This window comes from Pogona vitticeps, chromosome 1, assembly GCF_051106095.1.
Source record: "Pogona vitticeps strain Pit_001003342236 chromosome 1, PviZW2.1, whole genome shotgun sequence".
In the NCBI taxonomy this organism is placed as follows: Eukaryota; Metazoa; Chordata; class Lepidosauria; order Squamata; family Agamidae; genus Pogona; species Pogona vitticeps.
The window spans coordinates 299071422-299085849 of NC_135783.1; the positions used below are offsets into that span (position 1 = coordinate 299071422).

Genomic DNA, 14428 nt, shown 5'->3' on the forward strand with positions numbered 1-14428 from the left:
TGGATTGGCAGCCAGTGTAGATTCTGTACAATGGGTTCACATGATCTCTGTAACCAGCTGCGGTTACAGAGATCACGTGAAACGAGTACTGCTAGTGCACTGGTTGTAACTGTTCAAAGGCACTCCTGGCCACTGCCAAAACCTGAGTATGCAGACTCAGATGAACCCAGGAACAACCCCAAGTTGTGCACCTTTGTTTTCAGACGGAGTATAACCTCATCCAGCACAGACTGCAACATTATTCCATGATCTTGATTTCTTTTTGACTGACCAGGCAACCTCTGTCTTGTTTGGATTAAGTTTTGGTTAATTCACCTTCATCCAGTCCATTACTTAACACCAGACACTGATTTAGAACTGAAACAGCTTCCTTAGATGTAGATGGAAAGGACAGAGAAGAGTTGAGTATCATCCGCATACTGGTGACATCGAATCCCAAAACTCTGGACAGCTTCTCCCAGTGGTTTCACATAGATGCTAAACAGCATAGGGGACAACAAAGATCCCTGAGGGACACCACAATGGCCAGAGTGTCAAAAAGGAGTCCCCCAGGACCACCTGCTGAGTTCTCCCCTCCAGGAAGAACCAAAGCCACTGTAAAATAGTGCCTCCAGGTACCATCCAAGGGATATGGCCTAGAAGGATACCATGGTCGATGGTACTGAAAGCTGCTTAGAGGTCCAGCAGAACCAACAGGGACACACACCCTGTCCACTTCCCAGCGTAGGTCATCCACCAAGGCGACCAAAGCAGTCTCCGTCCCATAACCAACCCTAAAGCCAGATTGAAATGGATCTGGATAATCCATATTATCCAGGAACCTGCTCCAGCACCTTGCCCAAGAATGGGATATTATAGACTGGCCAGTAATCATCTGATACTTGAAACATGTAACAAGTATTTGAAGTTTGCTTGTTTACAGTGTGCTCTGAATCAGTTTCTTAAAATCTCAAATCAAATGTTACTTTAACTATCAGACCTAAATTTTATTATCCTGAGTGTTAAAGGCTGATGTTGCAGGTGTTAACCACTTGTTAATCACCATTCTGTTGTGTACAGGGAGAAAAGCAGAGACAGAGAAAGAGAACGGGAACGGGAGCGAGAGAGGGAACGGGAGCGAGAGAGAGAAAGGGAGCGGGAAAGGGAACGAGAACGGGAACGGGAACGAGAAAAGGACAAAAAAAGGGACAGAGAAGAAGATGAAGAAGATGCATATGAGCGACGCAAACTTGAAAGGAAGCTACGTGAAAAGGAAGCAGCTTATCAAGAGGTAAGTGGGGAAGTCTCTTCTATGGGTTTGGATTAAAAAAACCTTGTGAATGTGGGACATACACTCTTTGGGAGGAAGTTGGGAGTGGGATCTAACTTCTACTTATTCTTCCTCCAGAGGCAAAGCACTGCACTGCATTGTAAACCCCCCCCCCCCATGTCTCATGCTTTCTGAGGAGAAGCCTTTGGGGGAGGGCTGCCCCTTTTCCAGAGGAAAGATTTTCTTCTCTGAGTGGAATTCTAATTATACTTGTTAAGATCTAACTCTGTACGTGTGATCTAATTCATCTATGCATATGTATTTTCTTTATGTGTTATCTATATTCTAATAATAGTAATACTGGGCAACAGAATTCAGATCATTTTACAGTTTTCTTCTGTAGGAACAGCATTCTAGACTGACAATTACAGGATTTAAATTAAAAGTGGGTGCTTTTCCCATTTTCAAATTATATATGGAACTGTTCTTTAATGAATAGTGAATTAAATAAACTGTTTTCTTCCAGCGTCTGAAAAACTGGGAGATAAGAGAGCGAAAGAAAGCTAGAGAATATGAAAAAGAAGCTGAAAGGGAAGAAGAAAGGCGAAGGGAAATGGTAAGAGGTTCATTAGTTTCCAGTACTTTTATGTAGAGATGAGCACGAACTGCCGAACCAGCGCTTCGTCCTGCATCATCCTTTGGCTGAACAATGTTCAACACTTCCAGGTTGCACCTCCTCCAACAGGCACCCTCTCAGAGGAGGCAGGGCAGGGTAGCCTGTGAGTTGCCATGGAGTGGAGGCCCGTCGGAGGAGGTGTGGCATGAACTGCCAGTTCAGCGATTCATACTCGTCTCTACTTTTAGGGGATGCTTTGAATGGTGAAGTCTCTGTAGTTCCATACAAGATAATTGTCTTGCTTGCTTATAATGAAAAGTCCAGTGGCACTTTTATTAAAAAGTCCATTTTAGAGAGAAGCTGTCCAAGTTGACCTTGCATTCCTTTCATTTTCCATGTTGATTTCAAGAGAGCTGCTCGGTGCTTCTTCCGTAATTTCACCCTCTTCCACCCTTTTTAAACGGGCAATACGTTTGAGGCTATTATCTGATGGTTTATATGGCTGTCCACGCACCCAGCCCTTAATCTTCTTCTTATCTCTGCCTTCACGTATGTATATATAAGGCAAAGATTTATAGCCTAAGAAGCCAAGCCGTGTTTAACAGACCATTATTTTCTGCTTCTCCAACAGCCACCATCTTCCCGGTCAAAAGTACTTTTTTTAGATAAAAGACGGTGCAATTACACTTCAAAAAGTCTTTCTATCTTTGCCTGAAGTTTTCATAAGAAGTTTAAACACTATTTACTCACAGTTCAGGCAGGGAGAAGGACATTTATCATCCTTTTTTAGATACCAGGGTGAAGAGACGAAAATTCAGCTGTGCATCGCCATTCTAGGGGAAGTGACGTCCAGTGGCACTTTTAAACTAATAAATTTTATTTGGCATAAGTTTTTGTGACAGCGTCTCATTTCTTAAGCTGTATGGTATGTAGCCTTCGTTTGCTACTGCAACTACACTGTTTGAAGTGGACTGTAGTTCACAAAAGCATATGCAAAATAAAACTTGCATGTTTAAAGGATTCTTGGTTGTATTTTTTGCTGAAATGGACTAACATGGCTACCTCCTTGAAAATATGCATGCTGTATGCCAGTCTAAACTATAATGTCAACCAAAATACCTAAACATTTTTTCAAATGATTTTTATGGGGTTTAAAGCTTTGCTTGATTAGAAGCAGGCATATAGAGGCCTGCAAGAGCCGTTTAGGAAGTGTACAGCAGCAACCCACATATCTGGGAAAGGAAAAGTAAATATTTTACATTGAAAAATGCCTGCCAACTCTATAGCATCACAGTTGTTTTTTGTAAAGTTAAAAATGTGTTGTTTATTTTATTGGTATTCTGCATTTAAATGTTTAGCTTTGCAACTAGAAACTTACATATTTTATACCTCTGCTGTCCACCTTACAAGGGACCTGTAGGTTCCAGTGAGCTGTAGAAGTCATAAACTGCTAACCTCTTTATTTTCAAATCTGCAAAGAGGTTCCGAACTGATTATACTGCGTATCTGACAACTTTCAGAAGAATTGGGTAAAACTCAAGGCTGGTTACCATACTATGATTAAAAAAAAGGCCTAAGATGTTGTATTACTGTTCTGCTTCCATTTTTCCTAATGGATCAGAATAACTGCCAGCATTTGTAATTTATATTATTCAGTGTAAATCAGGTGGGTAACACATGAGTGAGATTGCTTTCTGCCAGCTCACCTCCACACATTGGCAATGTGATAGTATTGCCCGCAAAATCTATTTTTGATGCATTCCCACTTTAAAATAGGAAGCAGTGTACCTTGGTTTAAAGCTGATTCATACTTCTAGACATATGGTGCTGCTTTAAGATAAAGCAAGTATGCTCCTCATGCACCTTTCATTAAAGTAAAAATGCAACTTTTTTGTTACCATTGACATTCAGTAGTAGTTCTTTGCTGGTTTAGAGGCAGGATGAACAGTCTACTCAAGTTGCCCACCTGTATATGTGTTTTAATATAACCTCTCTAATAGACTGTCTTCAGGTAAACACATTAGCTTTTTAGTATTCCTGGTTGTATGGAACAGTCCCCTCTTATAAACTGTAGTGGTTGCCTAGGCAAAAAGCTCAGTTGGTATGCACCCACATGTGATAATTCAGAAGTCCATGGAATGCTGCCATAAATGAGAAGAATTAATGTTAATAGATCTTAGAACCTAGATAGGAAGAATGCCGTCCTGAGCACATTGACAGCTCTGTCTCATTTCAACTTGGTAGCATGTGTTTTTTAATAAAACGTTTAGTATTTTATTCTAAGATTTAAAAATGCCCATATATTTAACTGTTTAGGTCAAAATAGGTTGCTCTCGAGCCACAACTAAAGGCAGTTATCAAGAGTATAACTTTCCCTGCCAGCACAGGCCCACGGAGTAATAACATAAATAGGTCACTCAGTGGTATCAGGAGAATATAGGGTAAATGGCAAATATGCCAGCAGTAAAGGTAGAAAAATCAGTGTGCAAGATCGTCAGTAGGGAGGTCTGATTTTCCTTGTGGCTATTTGACGTAATCTAAGTCTGAAATGCTTGTGAATGTTCTACTTCCTAGGAGAGGAAAACAAGTACAAAGCTAACTACTATATCTTGTCACTCTGTAAGATGGTTCATCTCTCACTGTTTGGGGGCACATATCTTCATTTTTCACTTGGCAACCACACACAAATTTGTAAAAGTGTGCTTATCTGCCCCAAAAGGGAGTTGGGCCTTCAGCCAATTCTGCATTAATTGTAATGGGTATATACACAGTTTTGCCTTGTTCTTTGTAAAGAAGAAAATACTTATGAATTTGATTTCAAAGAAAATTAGAAATAAAACTTATTGTTGCTTCTGTTTTCTTGTTTATGTAGTAGCAAATGGTCATAGGGATATCAGCATTAATAAAAATGACCCAAAACGTACAACACATAGATTATTCAGGTATTTGAGGTAGGTGGTTTTGCATTTAATAAGTATCAGGTCATTGTTTTCAGAATGAGAGGTGGTATAGATGGGAAAAATACAGCATTTATTTACCCGTTACAATGTAAAGTGCTACTTGAGAAACTTTCTGGCAGAGATAAGCATATTGTTTATTCCTGTGCATGGCAAGAATTATGTTAGAAATAGATTATTAAAGCAATACAAAATGTGTTAAACTTTTATAGGCAAAAGAAGCAAAACGTCTAAAAGAATTTTTAGAAGATTATGATGATGACAGAGATGATCCAAAATACTACAGGTATGTTTAGCATGCATTGCAGTAAAGCAGTTCATATTAATTGTTGCTATTTAGATATTAAGTCGTCTCCAACTCTTCGTGACCCCATGGACCAGAGCACGCCAGGCCCTCCTGTCTCCCACTGCGTCCTGGAGTTGGGTCAAATTCATGTTGGGAGCTTCGCAGACACTGTCCAACTATCTCATCCTCTGTCGTCCCCTTCTCCTCTTGCCTTCACTCTTTCCCAACATCAAGGTCTTTTCCAGGGAGTCTTCTCTTCTCATGAGATGGCCAAAGTATTGAAGCCTCAGCTTCAAGATCTGTCCTTCCAGTGAGCGCTCAGGGTTGATGTCTTTCAAAATGGATAGTTTTGTTCTCTTTGCAGTCCAGGGGACTCTCAAGAGTCTCCTCCAGCACCACACCGCAGTATTCGCACCATACCATCACACCACACCATCATGTTAATTAGCTTCCTTATATTTCTTACAGCTGTGATTAAAAGGACATTTGTGTTAATCATCATCATGTGCCATCAAGTTGTTTCCAACTTATGGCAACACTTGCCAAGGTTTTCTTAGTATAAAGAACTCAAAACTTGTTCACCAGTCCTTCTGTGGCAATGCTCTGGGACTGTACACCTTGGCCAAGGCTACACAGGCTGGTTCTTCTGGAAGGTATGGTGGGAAATTGAATTCCTGACCCTTGCCTGACTCCACAGCAAGGTACTCCAACTCACTGAGTGATCCAGCCAGCTTTCCAGGATACTGCTTTTCTGCCATGTACTTGAGAAATATTAAACATACTGATTAATCAGCATTGATTGATACTGTACTGACATACTGATTTAATTGATAAACTGAAGTGGTGTAATGTCAAATTGCTATTTCAAATGTTACTAATTTGGATACATTTTGAAAATGTCTGCATTTATAGTTTTTAGAATTCAATTTATAAACCTGTATTTCAAATGTAGGTTTAGGGTAGCTTTTAATACATTACACACTACAAAATAATACCCTAACTTTTGCTAGAAACAGTTTTATAAAGGCAACAGTTCACTAGAACAGGTTAAAAAAATTAAAAACTATAACCCCTGATACAATTAAAAGAATTTGCCTGCCTCTTGAAATACATCAGAATATGGAGCTCAGGCAGGCCTATCAATGTCCCTCAAAGTCAAGAAAGTATCATTGTAGAAAAGATCCTCCCCTTATACCATCCAGTAGACTTCAGATACATTGGAAAAATACTGAGCATACTCAAATAACTACTAATCAGTGGGAATCAGGAAATGTATTTATATATTTAAAGCTAGAAGCATTTCAAAATGTTTTGTTTTCCTAATTTTAAAAATTTCAGTTCTTTCCATGGATTAAGTCTTGCCAAAAAGCAGATAATGCTTTTGTATTCAAAACAGATTTTTTCTTTCCAGTGGAGGAATGAAACTAGTCCAGATTCTGAGTAGAGTGGTTATGCTGTTCTTATCATTTGTTTCTTCATGAATGTTTGTCAATCATTCGATACAGGGGCAGCGCTTTGCAGAAGCGATTGCGAGACAGAGAGAAAGAAATAGAAGCAGATGAACGGGATAGAAAAAGAGAAAAGGAGGAACTGGAAGAAATTAGGCAACGTCTTCTTGCAGAAGGACACCCAGATCCAGATGCAGAGTTGCAAAGGGTAAGAAATTTGTTTTTTGGCAAATTTATTATTAAAGATAATGGTATTTTTGTATATGAATACTCCCCACAGGTGAAGATAATGAGAGTCTGGCCCCCTGAGGCCAGGACGTCCACTCACCATTCCGCTGCTGCTACGGGCTCCGCGCTCCCTTCCTATCACTCCGGAGCTCACGGTGGATTAGCCACTCTTCGACCTGGCAGAGAGGCTTGTTATCCCGCCTCCTGCCAGGAGTGGCTAATCCACCACTCTGGAGTGATAGAAAGGGAGCGCGGAGCCTGCAGCAGCAGCAGAACGGTGAGTGGATGTTCTGACCTCGGGGCCAGACACTCATTATCTCCACCTGTGGGGGTGTATTCACGAATACCCCCATATCTAATAATGAATTAGCATTTTAAAAAAACACAGTACATAAAGACCATGATGCTGATGCTATTATTTACTTAATGTGATTCACTTTCCCCCTTGTTTTATAGATGGAACAAGAGGCTGAAAGACGTCGACAGCCACAAAACAAGCAGGAGCCAGAATCTGAAGAGGAGGAGGAAGAAAAGCAAGAAAAAGAAGAGAAGAGAGAAGAACCTGAAGAAGAAGAGGAAGAACCAGAGCAAAAGCCCTGCCTTAAACCAACACTGCGACCCATTAGTTCTGCTCCATCTGTTTCATCAGCAAGTGGCAATGCAACACCCAACACTCCTGGGGATGAATCACCCTGTGGCATCATCATCCCACATGAAAACTCCCCTGATCAGCAGCAACCTGAGGAATATAGACCAAAAATAGGACTAAGTCTTAAACTAGGCAAGTTGTGTTTTGTTTCTGTTTTTTTGTTTACATATAGCAGTTTCTTTTGTTTTGCTTTTCTTTTAATATGAAAAAGATAGGAAGGTGCTGTTAAATGATACCACAGTTAACTTTTATGAAATTATGCTTTTTCTCCTCCTTCAGATGCTGTGAATTATTATTGTTGCTTTTGGGAACAATGAAACTGGGTCAGAATAAGATAAAACTGACTGGTTCCTCTGATCTGGAAGAGGCATTTCAACCTCTCAGTTGCTGTTTCCTCTTGATTTTAATTGTGAAAGTTTTACCATGAAGCTGGTAAAATCTCTGGAACAGCTGATATTGAAATATCATCAAATGAGAATTTTCCTTTATGTTATAGGTGCCTGCAATAGTCCCAACCAACCTAATGCTGTAAAAAGAAAGAAACTCACTGTAGACAGTGTTTTCAATAAATTTGAAGACGAAGACAGTGATGACATGCCCCGAAAAAGGAAGCTGGTTCCTCTGGATTATGGTGATGAAGACAAAGGCTCCTCCAAAGGCAGCGTCAATACTGAAGAGAAGCGCAAGCACATTAAGAGTCTAATTGAGAAAATTCCCACAGCTAAACCAGAGTTGTTCGCTTACCCTCTTGACTGGTCTATTGTGGACTCAGTGAGTATAAAATTTTACAAAATACTCAGTGTGGTCACAGAAGGTATCGTGTAGTAGTTTGTCAGATCTCAGTCAAATGTATATACCATTTGTGGCTCAACTGAACATACTGCATTCATTGACTTAGACGGTAAATGATGACATTTGCTGAAAACTGCCAGAAATAGCAAACAATTAGGTTGATATCATTACATTTATGGTCTGTCTTTATTTTCTCCATATTAGACTTGTGACTTGTACATGCAGATGTATGCTATATATAGTCCAAGCTCTGTGGTTAAAGAGATGATACAGGCTTTATAATTTTACCCTTGTTTCTGTGCACAACCAACAGAATCTCAATAATCCCTTATTTATTATCTTTACTGTGTTATTACACATTGCTGATCCTAAGTGTTCCTTCTGCAAATGAAAGGATGTTTTCCTTTTGCGAAAAACTTGATTTTAGCAGTAATGGACAGTTTACACATTCTCCCCACAAATACAAAGAGGACTGTAAAACCTCTGTACATCAGGTTTTTAAACCAATGGCTATCCATCACAGAGATATATGAGCAAGCATACAATCCACTAATGGCCATATAATTATACCCCTTTGGCTCTTGAGTGTCCTGTATTAGGGAAAGCAATCAAGTGAATTTTTATTTATAAAATAATCAATGTGTTTTTTAAAAGGAACTTGAGAAATGTGAGAAAATTTAGTTTGCTTAAGAAGTTACCAGTTACTGACAAGAAAGAAAGGCAACATTTCAGTGCAATCATACATATTAATTCAGAAGTAAATACAAGTGTCATAAGTTGAACTTTCTCCATCTATTTTTAGAATCTCAGCTGCAGTCATTTTCAGATGTGCTTTCCATCAATTAAAGCCGGAATTAATCTCTTTCTTTCTTTCTTTCTTTCTTTCTTTCTTTCTTTCTTTCTTTCTTTCTTTCTTTCTTTCTTTCTTTCTTTCTTTCTTTCAGTTGTAGTTTTAAGTTGTAGTGCTGGATTACTTCTGCTAGTCAGTCCTAATATGAAAACAGTGTGTGCTGCATATACTGAAAGATGGTAACAACCTTAAAATGATTCTCCTTTCTGTTATAGACACTAATGGAGCGTCGCATTAGACCATGGATCAACAAGAAAATAATAGAATATATTGGTGAAGAAGAAGCCACACTAGTTGACTTTGTTTGCTCAAAGGTTGATTTTATACACTCCCCCCCCCCCATCACAGTCCTTACATAGAGGAAATGATTATCAGTACTTCCTTTTGCTTATCATTTGTACACAATTATCATTTTTGGTTTGTGTGTACATACTTGCCTCTGCATACTGTTGTTTTAAAACAGATGGTATGTAGTCCAAAGGCTAATGTTAGACATGCATCTTTAATGGGTGAGTTGTTCATGGGATTGTACCTTGCTCAAACAATGACAGCAAATAGTGTGAAGATATTATTTAGAGTAGAGTAGGATGGTAAGGTACAAATACCTGCTGTATCCTCCTACTTGCATAGCCTAATTCAACCAGTTAAATGAAACTTTGTAATGCCTGTTAAGAATCACATTAAAAAGATTGGGGGGGGAGAATAAAAGAACATCAGATTCTCAAAATAATTAAATGTGGTTTTATTTGCAAACTAGTACTTAGGAAAGTTTGAAATAAAAATCAGTAATTGTACTTAACACATTTTGTTAGCTCATAATTTACTTTTACATGAATAATATTTCTAAATCTTGCTGGACTGCAGTTTCAGAATCATCAAAGTGCTATATTCTCAACTTTTGTGTATCTCTTTCAGGTTATGGCTCATAGTTCACCACAGAGCATCCTGGATGATGTTGCTATGGTAAGTAAAGGCAGAATAAAATTTCTTATGTGATCCTCAAATTTTCAACAGACATTCAACCTTTGGTCTAGATGGGTGGGGTAGAAGTCTAATAAATAAATAAATAAAATAAAACTTTTGTCACCAAATGCGTTCAGAGAGGGATGTAGTTTGTTTTCTCCAGTGAATGATGCCCTTAAATTGAAAGTCTTTTTCCTTTTTTTGCTACAGGTGCTTGATGAAGAAGCAGAAGTTTTTATAGTCAAAATGTGGAGATTATTAATATATGAAACGGAAGCCAAAAAGATCGGTCTGGTGAAATAAGGAATATTTTTTTAGGTCTCCATTTCAATTTTTGTTTCACATTACTGAAGAACTTTGATATCTCCAGAGACATTTGTGAGACCTGTACTTTTTAAATGTAGAAAATGTGAATTTTTTTCATCTTCTGTTTCACCAAGATCCCTTTCCCCACGTCTCAGTTTCCCCGATTGTAATTACCTGAATTCTGCACTGGTTGTTTTTCACTCACTGGGGTACAGTTACAGGTATGGTTTATAAACTGCAGCTGCTGTATACAGTCTCTGATCTTCATCTTCTCAAACTGATCCTTGTAAATAGAAAAAAGACCCATATTAGAAAACATCTGCACTTACTGGATACCAGAATAATTGGGTTTTGTACAAGTGCATTGACCTCTTCTTTCCTCTCCATTTTAAAAAATTAGAATAAACTTTAAAACTTTAAAGATGGATGGGAGTCATTATGCTGGCACACAGTTTTCATCTGCATGGATATGAATGCATTCCATGGTTGGATTTTGTAATATTTCTAGATGAGCTTGTAGAATATATGGTGAACTTGTATTAGCTTGGACATTCTTGTAAAGCCATTAGTTCTTTGTTCATTACATTAGCCCTTCTGTTGAGTTCATACATACTTAGTTTTTTTAAAAACAACAACAGGTTAACAAGTACACACATTCATTTGAATCTAGTCAATCCCACATCTTTTTAAATTTGTTTTTGTTTTTGAAAATTGCATAAGCCAGTTTGGCATATTTGTGGAAAGAAAAGGTTTAAAGATTTAATGAGCACAACAGTTTACAATGTTAAAACATCTTAGATGATGGAGAAATTGTTTTTATGTAAGCCATCAAGTCAGCTGTGACTTTTATTTTTTCGTACTGTAAACTGTAAGTTGGATTGATAGAAGGTGATATTTCCTGATCCTTTACACTATATGGGGTTTATACTTATGCCAGTGTGGTATAAATAACAATACTACTATGTACTATAAACTGCATTTTTTAAAAACTCACCCACAAGTAGAAAGACTGTATGCAATGGGCCTTCTTGACTGCAGGATGAACACCATCCAGGAAGTAACAGTTGTCTCTGATTTTTTTATATACTGCTCTTCTGATAGGTCTTTCCCTGTAAAAATACAGGCTGACCTATTTGGAAGGTGTAACTGACCCTGAATTACTGAATTCTTGCATTATAAGAGGACATCTGGAAAAAACTGTTCTTAACAAATGGGATCATATAAAGGTTCCACCATGTAAATATTTCAGATATTAAAAATGTATATATTTGATCTGGACTTGATGCTTCTATCTTGAGGTTTGTATTACCTCTTCTATCTCATCTCCAAAACAATGGGTATAGCTGGCAGACACAGATTACAGTCTATTACAGTATGCATTTTATTACTGGTCCAGCTGTATCATTCTTACAGTGTTATAGCCAGAGCATCACCAAGCTTAGATAAGTTAACCTTGCTACACACCATGTAGGACAATCAGGATGTAAATTTTACTATTCTAGAAACTTTTTAATATTCATTGCCATTTTTATTTATAGCATTTTCCCTTGCCTTTCTTAAAAAAAAAAAAAAAAAGGACCCAAGGCAGTTTACATCTAATCCTGATGTCCCTACCAGGCTACTTGTCTGCAGCGCAAGTGGAAATTTTGGCTGTCATTAATAAAAGAACAGAAGAATGGAGAAGTGGGGGTTAGGCATTTGAAAAATTAGAGTGATTAATTTATATGTTTATATAATTCTGCTATGCAGATACATTTAATTGTGATTTACATCGCTGTGAAAGTCTCTTAAACAATGGAGAACATGTTTTGTTTCTGTTGGGAAAGTTATTCCGTATAAAATGGGGAAAAACCATAGTATTGACAAAGCACACGCTTTGCGTGCAGAAAGTCCCAGCTTCACTGGTGAAAATACTACTTAACACTGAAGAGAGAATGTCATGCGTTGGTGAAACAGAGAAGTCAATGATGTGACTTGTAAGAACCTCTTCCATGTGCATCCTTGACCTGAGTAGGTAACTGAAACATTAACAGTCCATGTACTTAAACAGAACTTATTTAAAAAGCCAAACTCTTATGATTGAACAGTTTGGTTTTGTTTGTATGTTTTGCAATAAACAACAAATGTTTTTCAAGATGAGAACACGCACTTTCACCTGCATCTATAAATAACTGGAAGCCAGTAAAGGTTTATTTTTCCCCCCAAAATGGAGTTGCGTATCAGCCTCTTTCTTGCTCTTGCAATTTAATCAGCTTGAAGTTTAGCTGTGACTTCTGAGTCCCATGGCTTATTATTTTAGATTATATGTTTACAAAAAGGTGACTTGCAAAAAATTTACTTTGGGGGTCACTTCAGTAGTGGCACAAAGTAAATCCCAGGCCAACACTAATGTCTGTGGCACAAATAAACTTTTAATTATGTCCATTTTATGCTTAGAAGACCATCTGAAGATAGTTTTCAGGGCTGTGCTTTAAAAATGCACAAGCTCTTGTAGATGAGGATAAAGCCACCCAGCTTGTTCACAAGGGAAAAATACTAGTATTGTTAGTGTTAGCATGGTTTTAAATTACTATATTTTTCCATGTATAAGACTATACTTTTCTCTAAAATCTTTAGACTAAAAATTGAGGTTTGTCTTATACACTGAAGTAAGCGGATGAGAAAAAACAAGTAGAGGGGAAAGCAGGGATCAAAGTGATCCTACAGGGCTTTTATCCTTTTTACCCTACATTTGCTAAATTAGATTTAATTTTGGGTTAGAAAAGTGGGGTGTCTTATACATGGGGGCATCTTATATACAGAAAAATATGGTAGTTCCTACATCAAAACTTTATACAAATTGTGTGCTGTGCGAAGCCTAGCAGAGAAAACCATGTACGCTTTAAAGGGAAAATGTAGTTTATTCTCTAGACCAGAGGTGTGGAACCTGTGCCCCTCTGTTACTCCCAGCGCTTGGTGTTTCAGCTAATTCTATTAAGCTAAGACCCGAGCAATAATAATAATTGGGCAGCTCCTTGGAGGAAAGGGCAACAGGTTTATTCAGATAAGACAAGTGTGCACTCAGGTGCCCAGCAGGGTGGGGGACCCCGAGATCAACAGTGTTAAAGTTTTTATAGTTCTAAAAAGGAAACAAAAGTATCAGTTCATTGGTCCATGAGGACCATGCATTGGTTACAATTTCTCACATCTCAGCAAAGCAATTTCTGGTGCGCAGAGCAGCTTATCTCCAAGGAATGTTAAATCTTACAAAGCACTACTATTTCTTTGGCACTTACTCCCTTCTTACACTTCCATGTGCTGATCTCCAGTGCCCATCATCCCCAGGCAATGGTAAGAGACAACAGGAACAGTAACCCAGCAACATTTAGAGAGCCACATGTCTCCATGCTATAAGCTAACAAGTGCAAGTACCGCAATAGTGGGTACTAAATCACACATAATTTGAAGGCTCTTCAAGCTTTTGAAACTGCCTGAGGAAAATGGGCTATATTACAATCGAAAGCTTGCGATCTTGATTTTTCCCAGGGGTCTAATGCTATCGCCTGCTTCTGCATTTATATAGTTTTCTTTGGAAAATTCCTTATGTACACTGAACCGAAAAGTAACATCCGCTGAATGCAGTCGGATTTACTCCAGATTAATATCCATATATAAGAGCGGGCTGCAATGCATACGATCTTCATTTTTAAAATGCACAGGGTGTATGCTAGAAAAGATCTGCTGATCCCAGAGGGACCGCCTCCTCCTTTCCGCAAAACAGGCTCGGGAGCAACGCCCAGCTCCTGACTGGCCCAACGTGCCTCGAACGGGGCTGTTCAGACGGAGGTGGTTTTGGCGCAGCAGGAGAAACACACACCCCACACATACACACACACACTCTCCCCACCTGACCCGTCTCGCGCGGCGCGTGCGCGCTAACGTCTCTCCACCCCGGCCGGCTGCAGCTGTTGTTTGTCCCTGCCCTGAGGTGAAAGGGAGGCCCCGCGTCCCCTTGATGGACAGCCGCAGCCCGTTCAGGGCAGGCCCACACCCTGACGACCGAGCGAGCGAGCGAAGGAAGGAAGGAGGGAGGGGAGGGGAGGAG

The 14428-nt window shown here is 38.9% G+C and overlaps 2 protein-coding genes across 19 annotated transcripts in view; both read left to right on the forward strand.

Annotated features, from left to right (window-relative positions):
- The window catches only part of RBM25 (RNA binding motif protein 25), a 37376-nt gene extending 25754 nt beyond the window's left edge, over nucleotides 1-11622 (forward strand). For all 18 annotated transcript variants that reach the window (XM_020810193.3, XM_078390961.1, XM_078390906.1 and 15 more), the window contains 9 exons: nucleotides 1060-1270; nucleotides 1776-1865; nucleotides 5035-5108; nucleotides 6614-6764; nucleotides 7241-7565; nucleotides 7930-8204; nucleotides 9291-9389; nucleotides 9991-10038; nucleotides 10249-11622. In XM_020810193.3, coding sequence (XP_020665852.1) covers nucleotides 1060-1270; nucleotides 1776-1865; nucleotides 5035-5108; nucleotides 6614-6764; nucleotides 7241-7565; nucleotides 7930-8204; nucleotides 9291-9389; nucleotides 9991-10038; nucleotides 10249-10341 — 1366 coding nt within the window. In that variant the 3' untranslated portion in view covers nucleotides 10342-11622. The remainder of the gene's footprint in view (nucleotides 1-1059; nucleotides 1271-1775; nucleotides 1866-5034; nucleotides 5109-6613; nucleotides 6765-7240; nucleotides 7566-7929; nucleotides 8205-9290; nucleotides 9390-9990; nucleotides 10039-10248) is intronic.
- A 2646-nt stretch (nucleotides 11623-14268) lies between these two features.
- The window catches only part of PSEN1 (presenilin 1), a 46285-nt gene continuing 46125 nt past the window's right edge, over nucleotides 14269-14428 (forward strand). Inside the window, exon 1 of the mRNA XM_078391040.1 lies at nucleotides 14269-14311. The gene's annotated coding sequence lies outside the window, so the exon portion shown is untranslated. The remainder of the gene's footprint in view (nucleotides 14312-14428) is intronic.